Source organism: Pungitius pungitius, chromosome 20, assembly GCF_949316345.1.
Source record: "Pungitius pungitius chromosome 20, fPunPun2.1, whole genome shotgun sequence".
Classification (NCBI taxonomy): Eukaryota; Metazoa; Chordata; class Actinopteri; order Perciformes; family Gasterosteidae; genus Pungitius; species Pungitius pungitius.
The window spans coordinates 5,179,002-5,193,884 of NC_084919.1; the positions used below are offsets into that span (position 1 = coordinate 5,179,002).

General features: G+C 48.5%; 2 protein-coding genes across 2 annotated transcripts; both read right to left on the reverse strand.

Annotated features, from left to right (window-relative positions):
* Nucleotides 1-488: 488 nt before the first annotated feature.
* gja10b (gap junction protein alpha 10 b) lies at nt 489-3,332 on the reverse strand. The gene is made up of 2 exons (XM_037449530.2): nt 1,980-3,332; nt 489-542 (listed from the first exon to the last, which is right to left on the reverse strand). Exons 1-2 carry the CDS (start codon nt 3,276-3,278, stop codon nt 504-506), a joined length of 1,338 nt encoding a protein of 445 aa, XP_037305427.2. The 5' UTR covers nt 3,279-3,332; the 3' UTR covers nt 489-503.
* An 824-nt stretch (nt 3,333-4,156) lies between these two features.
* casp8ap2 (caspase 8 associated protein 2) lies at nt 4,157-14,786 on the reverse strand. The gene is made up of 10 exons (XM_037448662.2): nt 14,495-14,786; nt 13,208-13,271; nt 12,615-12,689; nt 12,362-12,462; nt 11,904-11,978; nt 11,212-11,327; nt 8,854-11,096; nt 5,686-8,248; nt 5,012-5,111; nt 4,157-4,924 (listed from the first exon to the last, which is right to left on the reverse strand). The coding sequence occupies exons 2-10, from the start codon at nt 13,239-13,241 to the stop codon at nt 4,862-4,864; spliced, it is 5,370 nt and encodes a 1,789-aa protein (XP_037304559.2). The 5' UTR covers nt 13,242-13,271; nt 14,495-14,786; the 3' UTR covers nt 4,157-4,861.
* Nucleotides 14,787-14,883: the final 97 nt, after the last annotated feature.

Below are 14,883 nucleotides of genomic sequence, written 5' to 3' on the forward strand. Positions count from 1 at the left end.
CACACCGCGTATTTCACCAAAAGGTCATTCTCACACTGAGACAAAACGTTTTGGCCCCGCTTAGAGAAAAAAATCTTTAATAGAAAAAACATTCCCCCAATAAAAGCTTAAATTTGTGAGATTCATTCATAGAGAAACACCGGGCTTCCCCCGGCAGCCCACTCCATTGGTTCTGTTGGTTGCCAATTCCACAATCTTTATTTACAATCTTCAAGTCAAACTTTGCAGCAGATTTCTCAGTCATTTCAGTCATTTAGCAAGGTGGCCGCAAACTGTTAATTCAAAACTACTTGGGCGCTGGAGATATTACAACATGAAAAAATAAAGCATTTTTTTCTTTTTTCCACTGAATGTCCGTGTTAACCAGCTTCTCTTCTGCACAATCGATATCAACTCCATGAACTGTATGCACGAACAGACGCTCCCAACTTCAGTTGGATGAGGCTCCCTTTGCGACCAGGAGCCGTCGCTCCACTGGGACTCTTGTTTTCCTCATTTTCAATTTATTTCTTCATGATAGAAGACAGCTCCAATATCATGCTCTGAAAGAAAGAAATACATATAAGCGATGTGTGGTTAGTATTCAAATCGCAGACATAAAACACACTTCTGTCTTAGCTCTCTTTTAGCGGCATCTGGTTTTCTCCTGGACCACCAGTGGATTCATGGTGATGTGGCGGTTTACTCCATTCAGGATCTCATGACGTCACTGGTGGGGGTGGTTACAGGTGCATCAGGGCACACTTCTGACCACACCAGTGGGTTGTTGCAAGAACATACCCATCAAAGAATAAGGAGAATTTAACTTCATATCAGTAGGGCTGTCAAACAAATTCAAGGAGTAGGCTTCTCTGCTTGTTATGATTTTTAAAGATCTGTTACAAGGGCCTGTGTCTTTAATACCTGAATGCTGTCTTCAGTGTGGCATGACGTCACTAATCGGTGGCATCCAGCAGAGGGAAACAAAGACCTGCCAACACTAAATCCAAAGCACCAGCCTTAGTTTAGACGAGGGAAATCACATGAAGTGAGCCGATGGCGGTCGTATTCTACCTCCTTTGTTTGATTTGTTTGGATTTAGTCCTTTTCAATCTTCCATAAGTGATTTTTGCATTTCAACAATGTCTCAAAGTTCAAATCTTTTACTGGTGACTTTGCTACTTCATTCAATATTACACTGTGTACCTCACTATCAGACAGTTGTCCCGGGCAAGAGGAGACACAGGGTCCACGTGGGGGACAGGTGGCCCACTCAACATTGTCTAACTTTTTACACAATGAAATTTCTTTCATACGTAGATATTCAACTAATATATATCACACATACACTTCAAATGTTGGCTACTACCAGACAGGCAATTCTTTTTCTTTTCATTAAAAGATTTTTGAAAGAATTTGCAAATTAGCCATTGTGAAGAGAAATCTGAACGTCGGATTAAGCCACGTTCAAAATTGTCGTTAATTTTGCTGATGAATTGCAATTAAATATTATTTATTTGACAAACCCCTTTGGAAGTATTAGGGAGTATTCAGTTGTCTGTGTGCTACTGAAGTGGAGATCTGGCTCAGAGACTGAGAAAACATTTTGCCAATAGAGGCTTTTAAAGCCATTTACTTTAATTGATATCACCATGACTTCTTCCCAGTTGATTACTTACATGAAGACCATTTGGCTTTTTATATTGTTATGTGTATTTGGGATTTCTTTTCTCTCCTTTACTGTGATAGAAGTTAATAAATGGAAAATATCAAAATCACTGCAATAAAACTACTCCCCCTGGTTGCTTCGCATTCAACATTTATGGGAAAAAGTGCCATGGAACAGTAAGTAATACATAGGTTGAAGATGAGTTACACGCCTTTTGAATGTTTATTCATTTTTTTTTTTAATACAAAAACATTCAAAAGCCCCCCCCCCCTACAGTGAAGTATCCTTGCTTTAGGGACCACCAGACAAAACATGACCTTTTTGCCCTCACCATGGACATCCTCCTCCCGCTGGACGGAGGCGGCGGGGTCACCGGCGGACTCTCCCCCTGGTTGAAGTGCTGGGCCTCGACGTCCCCCCCGCTGCGGGAGTCGCCGCTGTCGGACGAGGAGGCCAGCTTGCTCTCCGACATGCCGCGGGACATGAAGCTGCACTTCCTGCCCGCCGGGTGGTAGTCGCTCTCGGGCGAGTCGCTCATGTCGCTGAGCTCCTTGCAGGCGCTCACCTTGCTGTGCTTCCTCTGCGGGTTCCTCAGGGCGGCCGGGATCTCCATGTGGCCGCCCGTCAGCGTGGGCCGGGGCCCCGCGTACTGCGGGCGCCCCGGCCCGCGCGCCCCGTTGGACTCGTCGCTGCTGCACGAGGGCGCCCGCTGGGCCTGCGCCTCCCTGCCCTGGGGATCCGAAGGCTTCCTGTGAGCGTCCGACGCCCGGGGGCAGGGCGTCTGCGTGAGCTGCATCAGCCTCTGCGGCGAGGAGCTGTTGAGCACGCACGCCTGCTGCGCCATGGAGTTCTTCTTCGACCTGTACACGCTGTCGTCGTCGCCGTACTTGTATCCGTACAGGCTCTGCTTGATCTTCTTCACCCCCAGGTGGAAGATCTCCAGGAGGTTGAGGAACAGGGAGACCCCGGCGATGACCAGCATGAAGACCATGAAGATGTTCTTCTCCGTCGGCCGCGACACGAAACAATCCACGCTGTTGGGGCAAGGCAACCGCTGGCATTTGTAGAGGGGAGACAGTCCGATGCCGTACAGAGCGCACTGGCCTATGATGAAGCCCACCTCCACCACGGACCTGGTCAGGATGTGGAAAACGTAGGTGCGCAGCAGCGAGCCCCTGAGGGGCGCCTTCCTCACCTTCTTCTGCTCATCCAGCTTCCGGAGCTCCCGCTCGATCCTCCTGTGGTCCTCCTGGACGGGGTCCGTCCCCTCCAGCTCGGCTTTCAGGGAGACCTTCTTCCTGTGCCTCTCCTTCTCCAGGGTCCTGAGGCGGTAGAGCGCGTGGCCCATGTAGACCAGGGACGGGGAGGACACGAAGATGACCTGCAGCACCCAGTAGCGGATGAGGGAGATGGGGAAAGCCTGGTCGTAGCAGACGGTCTTGCAGCCGGGCTGCTCCGTGTTGCAGACGAACTCGCTCTGCTCGTCGTCCCACACGTCCTCGGCGGCCACGCCGAGCACCAGCATGCGGAAGATGAAGAGGATGGTGAGCCAGATCTTTCCCACGATGGTGGAGTGAATGTGGACCTCTTCTAAGATGCTCCCTAACAAGTTCCAGTCCCCCATCTTCATTCACATGGTTCGGCTCATTACGTGTCCGGGTAGATAGACGGTCGTTTGTAGGGGGGGGGGGGGGGTTTCTTCAAAGAGATTAAGGGGAAAATAGGTTTACTTACATGTTTGCAAAGGTCCTCTCGCCCCACGTGCGTCAGCGCGGAGCCGCAGACTCATGAGTGGAGACATGGCGGCTCAGCGAGAGAGACACTATTTCGCCAACTGCAACCCCGGTTAAACCCATCGATCGTGCACATGGGCCGCAAACGCCCTGAGGTCAGTTTCACCCTGACACTTTTAACAGGACAGAACACTGGAAATAGCGCCAACAGAGATGTCAATACACATCATGTGTGGTGTGTCCTGTGTTCCTCCTTTGGAAGGCACAACAACGGGCTTTTGACCCGTGTCGCGTCGGCAGGTTTTGTCCCGTTTCGGACGGTGCCACAAAGAAAGGGTTTTCCTATTTGGGCGTGAAGAGCTTGAAAAAGCTCAGATTTTGATATATGTGTGGCTTGGATTTGATCCGTGTAATCGATGACAGCGACAGCTTTGTGTGATTGTGGCTTTGAGACTAACATGTATATTCAGTGTTGAGGGTAAATGGCAGACATCTGCCCGAAATCTGGCACAATGAGTTCCAGCAGGCATCACTGTGCGCTTCTGTCCTCGAATCCATTTGCCTCGCTGCTCTGCTGGAGACATAAGCCCCGGAGCACTGGCCTTGATTTTCCAACCTTTGTGGCCCACTTCAGGAATATTTGTGTCATGTCGACAGTCCATGCTGCTCACTGGTTACTTGATTCCACTGATTTAAAACCACTCATTTCAAATAAGGTGTGGTTAATTTAATTTCTAGTGGATAAACATACTAAAAAGAACAAAAGAACTCTGCGGCATGAATAAATAAAACTTTATTTTCAGTAAAGAACCCCACACACAATATAGCATTCCATTCTGTTCACAAGCAATCGGGTGAATCAAACAAAAAGCCACTAAAACGTTTCATTTGAATTAACAGATAAATGTAATGTCCTGTACATGAATTTGACACATAAACATTTTAACAACCTCCGGGCATATTTCGGGCACTTCCCCTGCAGCCAGTATACCAATACATCCAGTAATATAAGATCCAAGGCAGAGTATTGTCCATCCTCCCATCCATCTATCAGTCCGACACCTCAGCTCTACCAGCGGTGTGACGCAAAGAAGATCCGGGCGTTCTTGAACCTGGAAGTACCGCGTCTGAAGGCCGTTCTTCTTGAGAAGAACACGAGTGTACGACTTATTGAGGCTTCCGCAGCCCTCAGACACTCAGGGAGGACAAAGTGACTTCAGATCTGAACCGTTTGTGGTGAAAGTGGTGTGGATAAAAAAAGAAAAAAAAAAGTAATACTGATGACCGATAACATCTATCATTGTGCTGGGCAACAATTCTTCTTGTGGAATTGGATTCTTTTCCATCCGGTCCAGGTTGCTGTCCAGAACACATTGCTTCTGCTCAGAGATTAAGACTTAGAGCCAAGCTCCTTTCTTCCAGCGGAACAGCAACACAACGTGCAGAGTGTGTGCACGTGGGAACTCTTTGAAACAAGGACTTATGGGTCCATCTTCTCTTGCTTCTTGAAAAGCTTCATGAGCTGGTTGAATCTGTGGGCGATCTGGTGAAGGAGAGAAACAACAGAAAGGAGTCATTGAATGATCCTCCATCGCGCGGCGAAGACAAAAGCGCAGCGGGTGAAACTTACCTGCTCCGACGGCTTATTGAGTTTCTCTGACAAGCCAGAGAAAGTCTCCCGTGAGGCACCTTTAGTCCTCAGGCCCATGAGAATGGCTCGGTCTTCATCTCTGGGGAGAGAATACAAGCGATTGTCATGAGCAATTCTCTTTCAGGGACTCACAAAAGATCGACTCTTACCAACATTGTCCATTAGGCACGAACACAATACTACTATCGGCATGTGTTTACATGGGAGCATATTAACTGAAAGTACAATTGCACAAAAACAGTCCTCAAAATGCACTTTAAATCCAATGGAAGTGTACTCCCCTCGCTAAATGCCCCCAGTCATTGTTTCCATTATTTAGTATTGAGTTATTAGCACTCAAATAAATGTAGTGGAGTGAAAGTAGAAATGAATGAAGGCAATGCATGTGTACATTTAAAACACAGTACGAGTATGTCGTTTTGTATCATTTCTAAACATCAAATTTCACTAATTAGTTCTGAAATGTAGCAAGGATGTGTTAAAATGACCAATTATTATTATACTTTTATTTTATTTTTATCTTATTGCTGCACTACGTTGTCATTATTGTACTGTCTTTCATCATGCACCAACCGCCATGTCAATTTCCACATATAATGGCAATAAACATTTCCTGATTCCTGATTCCTGAAGGACGGGGAGGGATAACTGACCTGGTCCACGCCATCACCACCTCGCCCTTCTTCCTGATGACGTTCTTGGCATGGAGGCTGTTGGGGGACAGAGGTGCCGGGGAGGACTTGGATTCGCCTTCGTCTCTCCTGCAGTTGGAGGCGACCTCCCCTGTGACCTCCCCGGCGCTCTCCTCCTCCTCATCCTCCTCCTCCTCCCTCCTCCTTGACCGCTTAGCTTTGGAGTTCTCTTGGCGCTTCCGCCGCTTCCTGCCTCTGTCCTTTCCTTCTTTCTCCCAGAGCGGTGCCGCTGCCGCACAGGACTCAGGCTGCGAGCCGGAGGCGCTTTCAGCGGGTCGGCCGGTATCGGTTGCCGTTTTGGGGGAGCTGGTCTCGTCACGACGCCCTGAGGAGCCAGCTTTGGATGGACTTTCTTGACTCAGCGCTTTGTCATTGTGACTCGCGTTCTTCTCGCCAGAGACTGTGACGAGAACGCTGTTGCACAAATTGTTGTCTGAAGCGGTTTTGGGCGGCTTGTTCGTTTCCTGTGAATCCCCGGAAAGACCAACGTCTGTAGAAGTGTTCTGTTGAGGTGAAGAATCATGTATTACAGTCGAGCTTCCATCGACGGCAGCCGGACCGTTATCGGACAGAGCAGCAGTTGCCTGAGTGCCGTCCCACGGAACCGCTTTGGCTCGACCGCCTTCCGCCTCCGCCTCGGCTTCCTCCGTCAGTGTCCGACTCAAGCTGTCCTCGGCGGTGAGCGTGGTGTCCCCGGCGGCGGCCGCCGGGCAGATCTTCACAACAAAGTGGTCGTTGGACCTCTCCATCACCAGCGCCTGCATGGGCAGGTCGGGCTTGAACACAAACGGAGTGGCGAGCGCCTCGCCGCTGCCGCTGTTGGAGCAGCAGCTGGAGTTGTCCGTGTCGAGGGCCAGGTGGATGTCCTGCTCCGACGCGTCCTCCTCGTCCAGCAGGGCGTCCTCGCTGATGTGAGCGCTGATGACGCTGTCCGGGGTGGACATGAGGTGCATGGTCGACGGCTGCAGGAAGCTCAGGTGGCTGTCGGACTTGAGCGGCGACGGGATGGTGAGGGACACCGCCAGGTCCTCGGCCAGAATGGAGTACGTCAGCTGACCGGCCGAGCCGGCCTGCGCCGCCACCCGGCTCCCCGACGGCACCTCCAGGAGGCAGTTTTCGTCGAATACGGCCGGATTCAGGTGAAGCCGACCTCTGGGCCGCGGGGACGCCCTGCGGGGGGAGATGCTGGACCACGTGGCGATGAGCTTGGAGGGCGTGTCGAACTTGATCGGGGACAGCAGTTTGGACGGGGAGTCGAATTTCGTGGGCGTGGCGATGCCGATGAGCCTCTCGCAGTCCTTTCTCGGCGTACCAAGGGGCCAGGACGCGGCGTCTCCGGCCACGCCGCCGGTTTCCAGCAGGTCGGATCCCTGCAGGAGGCACTTGAAGATTTCTCCCATTTGAGTGTCCCGCACCAGGTTGAACGTCAGGCTGGAGGCCTGCTGCTCCGTGAGAAGCTCAAAGTCGGTTTTGTCGAGCGAAGCGCCGCTTTGAGAGACAACCAGCGACGACACATTACTCTTCTTGTCTGGAGTGGAGGGGGCGTTTCTTGTCGGGAGGAAGACGGCCACAGTTTGTGTATTTGGGTTATTTGTGCGGTGGAGCTCGGTATTTCTGTCTTTTTCCCCGTGCGTGATCCGGATGTCCTTCCCTCTGCTCCCGAGGCCCGTTTTGTACGGCACGGCGGCGCCCGGCCTGGTCCGAGGCGCGCTGCTCGGCGGCGAGCGCCCCTCCGTCTGCTGGCACTGCGGCCTTTTTGCCGGAGGCTTCCTCTGCTCCCTCTCTTTGGCGCTCGGCCCGCTGCCCTCGGCCTTGGCCCCGACCGGTTTGCAGGCGACCTTCAGGGCGGCGTGAATGTCCATGAACAAGTAGTCGACCTGGACGTCCACAAAGTCCCACAGCCGCTGCTTCAGGTCGACCGCTTGCTGCTCAAAGATGCGCTTCACGATGCCGTTGTTTGACACTTTGCCGAACACGGACGCGATCAGCTTCTTCAGGTCGGACTTCAGCTCCGCCGCCTGGTCGCAGATTTGACCGAATTGAGCGCCGTCGACGAACTCTAAAAAAGACTCCTGGAAGTTCTCCATGACGCCGTAGAAGCTCTTTCTGGGAAACGTCTTGTGGAGCTTCATGTACTTCTTTCGGATCTCGGCGCGAACGGCCTTGAACGTCTCCATGACTTCCTCGGTGCTGGAAAAAGAGGCTTTGCTTGCAGCGGGACAAACCGTCTTGAAGCGTCTCTTTGGGCTCTGTGTTGCACACTTCCCTTCCGATTTCCTTCTTGACAAAGTGGCAGGACTCGGTTGGTTCGGGGCGGGTTGCGCTAACTTGGCCCTCTTGGTCGCGGGAACGGCGGCGACCGCCTCGTCGTTCTCGCTCAGAATTTCTCCGTCCTCCAGTTCGCCTTCAGAGAGACTCTCCAGCGGGCTCTGAGCGTCGTGGTTTGCAGGAGAGCCTGGATACTTGTTTTCTTTGTTTACGTCCAACTTCTTCGAGTTGGCATCGACAGGAGCGAGGGAGAAATCTGAGAGAGAAGACAAAGAAGTTTATGGCGGCAGCAGGACAAAAATATGTCAAGATCTGGATCACGTGTTTATAATGTGCACATGATCGCCTGTGACATTTGAGAATGTATTTAGTTTAGATGTATTTATTAATCAATTAATCCTGGTCTAGGTGAATTTTTTTTTTAAACAAACCAAAAATAGAAGCTATTGTAATCAACAAGTTGGAATACTAGCTTAATCTAATGAAAACCTCTCAATATTAGGAGTTTCTGTAATGAATGCAATGAATGTGGCTCCCTACATTTTAACAATGTCTTCATTTGATCATAATTCAAACGTGTTGTCTTGTCTTGTGGGTAGTACAAATTGTTGGTACTACCCAGTCTAACCACAAGTCACCAGGAATAAATGTGGCAGGAATAAAGAGCACAATACAAATGGACTAACAGTGTGGATTCCAAACTCATGGAATTTGGTATATTCATTGCATTCTTCTTTCATGTCCAACACTACTAAAGTACAGATTAAGAGACAGCAAAGTTGCACCCACAAGGTAACAGGCCTAAATCCAATCTTCTGGATGCATGTGTGTGTGCAATCCAATCCAAAAGGCTAATTTTACCTTTTTGAAGGCTCTTGACGTGACCCGGCTTGCCGAGAAGATGGAGATGACTCCTCTTGGTGATCCGTATCGGGCTCCTCAGAGGGCTGATGGCGTCGGGGATTCTCTTCAGATTGCTCAGCGTGTTCATCATGGAGTCCTCGTCGTGAAATAGCGGCACGGAGCTGGAAGGCTCCACCTTGCTCTCGTGACCCTTTTGCGGGGCGAAGCTCTTTTTGGGCGTAAAAGGGAGGCCGCCGTGCCTCTCCGGCGCCGTCTCCCCCGTCGTGCTGCTGACTTTGGACACGCCGATGCAGCCCGCGCCGATGCTGCTGCTGCCGCCGCCGCCGCCGTCGCTGCTGCTGCTGCTGCTGTCCTCGTTTGTCTGCGTCAGAACGTAAATGGCCTCTGGCAGACTCAGCCCTTCTTGTGGAAGGGTGTCGAGGCTGATCGTGCTGGATACAGCATCGGCTTCTTTGGGACCATCCTGCACGCGGCAGGCGTCCCTCTTGTGAAGGGAAACTGAAGCGAGAGGGCAGTCCTGAGGTAGAGTGGGGGGGGACACTCGCTTACTTGCACGGTCAGCCTCTTCAACAACATCTTCAGCGGGGGGATTTTCCCTCAACGACCCTTCTTCGGGAGAAGCCACACTTTTCCGTCCTGCGGTTTCAGGAGTGCTGCACATCAGTTCTACACTTGGATCCAGCACAGCAGGAACTGTAACAGTCTGAGCAGCGGCATCTGCAGGATTTGACTTTAGCGAAGAGTTGCCCGCCTGTTCTTCATAGCGGCTTACAGATGCATCCTTGCGTCCAGCTTCCAGAGGTCTGCCGTCATCCAGCCGGCTGTCTGAGGCCAGCCGGTTCTCGTGGATTCTTGAGGTACCCGTTGCTTTCAGAGAACTAACCTGCAGTGGCGTCGGTGTGAGCTGCGCATCTGGGTTTTGGCTTGGAGCTGAGGTAGTTTGGGCTGGATTGCCATCGAGTTGCTGGTAGGCAGCGAGAGCGTCACTCTGGCTTTTGTCGTTCTTCTGGAAAGCGTTCACATCGTCGCTCTTATTGGACGCTTCTGGAATACGGGCAGAATGTTGTGGCAAATTGTCCAACCCTGCTTCTAATTCACTGCTGTTCACTTCATCAGTGACACACATGTCTTCGATGTCGGGCTGTGAGCCCTCATCGTCTGGCCGCTCTGCGACGACCTGTTCCGCTGGTGTGCCGTCACAGGTCAGCCCGGGCTTCTTAATTGGCGATAGGGTTAGGTTCAACGTTTCCATGAACCACAACTTCCTGTTTGGACTATTTTCCACCAAAAGGCTTTTCTCTGGGAGGTTTTTTGGTTCTTCGGCAGATCCTTTTACGGCAGTGTGTGTCTTTTCTCGTCTCTCCTTCCTTCCGTCGTCCACTTTTACCAGGTTGGATTCTTTCGATCTCGTTTTCTCGCGTTCCCTGCTTGTGCTCCTCTTGTACTTTCTGCTTTCTTTATCTTCAGGCTGCCGGTCCTTCCTTACGTAATCCTTTGGCAGTTTGTCCCCTCCCCTCTCTTTGGAGAACTGATTTGAAGAGGACTTTCTCCGGTCCTTCCAGTCTGAACTTCTAACATGTCCGTCACTGAGCTTGATTTTCCTATGCAGTCGGCTGTGGCCCTCTTCAGAGCCGCGAGCTGCACTATGTTCAGAGTCTGTCCTGTGTTCTCGACTTCTCTTCCCTTTCTTGTCATCAGAGAGAACTGCACTCTCTGGTGGAGGGCTTTTAGAATGCTCCGATCGGTTCCTGCTTTTAGACAACCTGGAGTCATGATGTCGTCCTGTGTCTTTGTGAGACCTGTACTTGTCCTTGGTGGGATCTGAACCACTCCTATATCTCCTGTCCGTCGACTCAGATGGTTTTTGACATTTTTCCTCTCTGTGCTTAGACTTGCGTCTGTCTGATTCACTGTGTCGGGTCGATGAACTGCTACTGGATTTCCTGCTGGAGGCGCCGGGCGAATCTCCTTTTTTTCTTGGCGATTGAAGAGGATTGCTTGGAGGATGAGCGTCCTTGGGAGGTGAAGATGGTAGAGGTGGAAGAGGACAGGATGGAGCAGGAGGAGGCGGTGGCGGCGGTGGCAGAGGAGCGGATGGAGCTGGAGGAGGCAGCGGTGGCAGAGGAAAGGAGGATGGTGGAGGACAGGAGGGTGGAGAAAGACGGGAGAGGAGCGGAGGAGGCGGCCTAAACGTGGAGTGTTGACTGGAGGATTGGTGGTGATGGTAGCGTTTGACAGACCTAAGAAAGACAAAGTTGTCATGTGGATTAATCACTTATCAGTGGGCATAGCTCATAAAGAAATCTAGTTTTGTACTTATTTATCTGCCAAAAGAATCTTATTATGGACGCTTACTGTTGGTTCAACCTCTGAATCTCAGCATCTTTTCGTGCCACCTCCTGTCTTGCGGTTTGTAAAAGTGCAGAAATGTTTCTTTTGAGAAGAATATTCTCGCTGTTCAACCCTGTGTTCTGTTTCAAAGGAGAGGGAGAAAAACAACAAAACATGTTAATGCTGTTGAAGCTCTCTATAACCCTTTTCTTACTTTAGAAGATTACAATTCAACAGTACCAATTAAAATGGCTATTATGATAGCATCTGATTTGACCTTTGCCCCATAGGCTTACAGCAACTACGAGTGGCAGTGAATTGGGGAGACGCAAAAATCGGGGAGCTCTTCGATCAAAAGGACGAGATGGACTGGCACAAAACGAATAAAAGATAAAAGAGTGTGGCGGCACGACATGTATTTCATAGGTCACATCAGATTATTTTAGAACTATGTTTTGACCTGAGAATACTTTTTTGGAGGATTGTGGTGGTCCACATATTTGACAACCAAGATCTCAGTGGCTGAGGTTTATTATTCTCCAAAAAAATACATGGGAAATCAGCCGATTAGCAGATAACTGATGAAATGAGTCCAAAAATATATTTTTTTTAATAATATATTATCATTTGCTTTGAAAGTTAATATGAAAACACATTTCGACAGTGATGCAAAACTTTTCTATAAGCGACTGAAGGATAAAGAAAATAAAACAAACCTGCAGCTGCATCTGCTCCACTCTCCTGCGCAACTCAATTATTTGGTTTTGAGCTGCCTGGAATCTGGACTTCAACTGCACACAAACAAAAAGGAAAGGATTGTGGGATAGTTGGCCGGCAGGAAGACTTCTGCTAAGCCTCCATCAAAGCATTAATGGGCCTACTTTAACATACATTTGTTTTGTATGATTAACAAAAGTAACAGTAATAATTAAATAATTAACAAAAGTTTCACACCGTACTTGACAACTCACACCAGACTGTTGGCTAGAGAGAAAACCATTGTTGCTGCTTTTTGTCCTCACACATCACTTGTAAATGAAACAATTCTGAGACTTTGCAACACAACTGAATTCATACAACTTGGTGTCTCAAGTTTCCCCTTCAGTATTGAAGAATCATGACACTGTAACAGGTCAACAGAGAGAATGCAAGCATGGAGTACACGGCAAATCACCTCAACGTATGACGTCTCTCTGCTCTGCTGTTCTTCTGTGACAATTTCTTCATAGAGGTCCATTGATTCCTTCAGCTGTGACGCCTTTGGGGATGATCGCTCTGTGATGCACAAAAAAACCACAAATATAATGAACTGAAATTATAAATCCGCTTAATTGGACGGATGAATCTGAGCTGGAATTTCTGCCCGGTGTTACAATGGTATTTGTGCTATAGGAGAGCAAAGTGAAACTTTCAGGTAGGACTTTTACCTCCATTGCTGGTGAAAGGGCTATCCAGGCCGTCATAGATATCCACAGAATCCTCATTGTCTTCAGGTGAAAAGACTGGAATGTAACATGTTTTATTAATGCACGTCATCACTTATGTATGGCTACAATCAACCCTTTCACCTCCATGAAAGACTTGACCCCAAATTAAGGGTATCAATGTACGGAATTCCAACGTTAATTTCCCAATGCAAAAACTTCTATTCCCTGTTTTGAAAGCTGCTCAATAGAGAAATACATTTACAATTAGAAGACCATAAAATACAGCTGGATTAAAAACAAAATACTTACTTACTTGCATTTACTTTGAAAAGAAAACTTTTCCATTACATATATTGAAAACCTTGATTGATTTAAAGTAAAATGTACATAGTATATTTTGGGAAAGCACCTTGAAAATGTTTATTATTTCAATTTCATATATAGAAATATTGCATGACTTTGAGTGAAACCATGTCTGGAGCTGCTGGTAGAAGCATCTTCCCTTTCCCCTTTACAATATCCTTATTTTAAATCAAAATATAATCCAGAACACCACTAAATAAAACCAAATGTGAATGTTTTGTTAAACTTACGACGAGGGGTATCGTTGGTGTCGATTTCGTCCATATCGCTGTGGCTCAGATCCTATAGGAGTTCCTGATGGCAATGCAAAAAGGAAAACCGTCATTATACTAACTTTCATTAAAATAGTTACTAGCAGTGAACAAATAAAGTATAGAAGACAAGAATACATTTAACGAATACAGAATTGATTCTGGCATTAATATAGCAATAAAAAGGGCACTCCACAAATGTTACTTATTATTGTCAGTTTGCTTGCAGTGCAGCTCTGGAGGAGCTTTGAAAATGACCGAGATGATGTAATCTGTATAATCTATGGACTTGGAACATTTTAGCAGGACAAGTCAAAAATTCTACTGATTGCATAATATTAGGATAGAACTTGGACCACTGTCACGAAGTGTAAAACGAAATCACCATTCAGAAATCTAGGGCTGGGAAATATAACAAGCTACACTAACTGACACACACACAATATTGAATTGTACTTTGTGTTATACCCCGTTAGTAATCTCTTTATTACTTCTAGCTGCATTAGCTAACTGTATCAAACCAACAACCAGGACTACTTCATGGCGATTGTATTTGGCTTCTAATACATCAACTAGTGCCTTGATTTAGCTGGTATGTCTATCGCGAAGCAATCTGCCAACTGATTTACCCACAGCATGTGCGATGAGCTACACATACTCTTCAGTACACTACTCTGCAGGAGGCAAACAAAGACCGGTCACTGTGTAAGCTAACGCCGGACACCTCTTTTGTTCACTTCCAACGTTACCACGATCCAAGACGACCAAAGCCTCATCACAACAGAACAAGCCAAAGAGAAACCAATGGGGAGGTTGCTGCGGAGTTTTATCTTGCTTTTGTATATTGCTTCCCATTTGAACTCAATGCCCCCGGGCCTCAATCCGATACATGAGCCTCTGAACCCCGGGCAGAAGCTAAGATGAACATCGCTACGGCGTAACTATCGTCCTGCTCGAAACTCTGCAACGCAACACGAGTTTGTAGTTCTCCTGGAATCGACAACTGAATACGAGGATAAAAACACATATTGGGGGAGCATTTTGTTACATTGGTGTTTTATATATGAATAACCAGACTTTGGTCTGTTAGACCCCTTTGATTTCTTCAGTTATTTTGCTGCCAATGGGCCAGGGGAAAACTGCAAGGTACAACATGAGAAAGTGCTCCTAGGGTACATTTAGGATGCTTATGTGATACATATAAAGCTGGCCAGATACTAATACAAAGCATAGTACAGTTAGCTAAAGACGAATAGGTTGACTTACTCGTTGGCGTATTGTTATGTTTCCTCCCGTTGTTTACCACTGTAATGTCGCGCCAAGACTTCATTGCACAGGAAGTACCGACATTTCCCGCGGTCTGTCACTACCGTGGGAGTGTTCTCGCTGCTCCCTTTTGCTAAAACAGGATTGAAACCCTAAAGGAGACCAGGTGTCTTGCGTCTCAATGTCCTCTCTGGGGCTGACGGTTCCCCAAAGCCAGCTGACATACGCGAAATGATTAAAAAAGCAGCAGATACGACAGCTCGCTCGAGGGAAAGTTGTTCCGCTCGCGGAGTTGCACTGTGCTCGCGTCGCTGTCCGGTACGTCATCACTACGCGACTCAGCGGGGGAAATCCAACCCCGATGCGACCCGGAAGGAATTGCGCAGTGC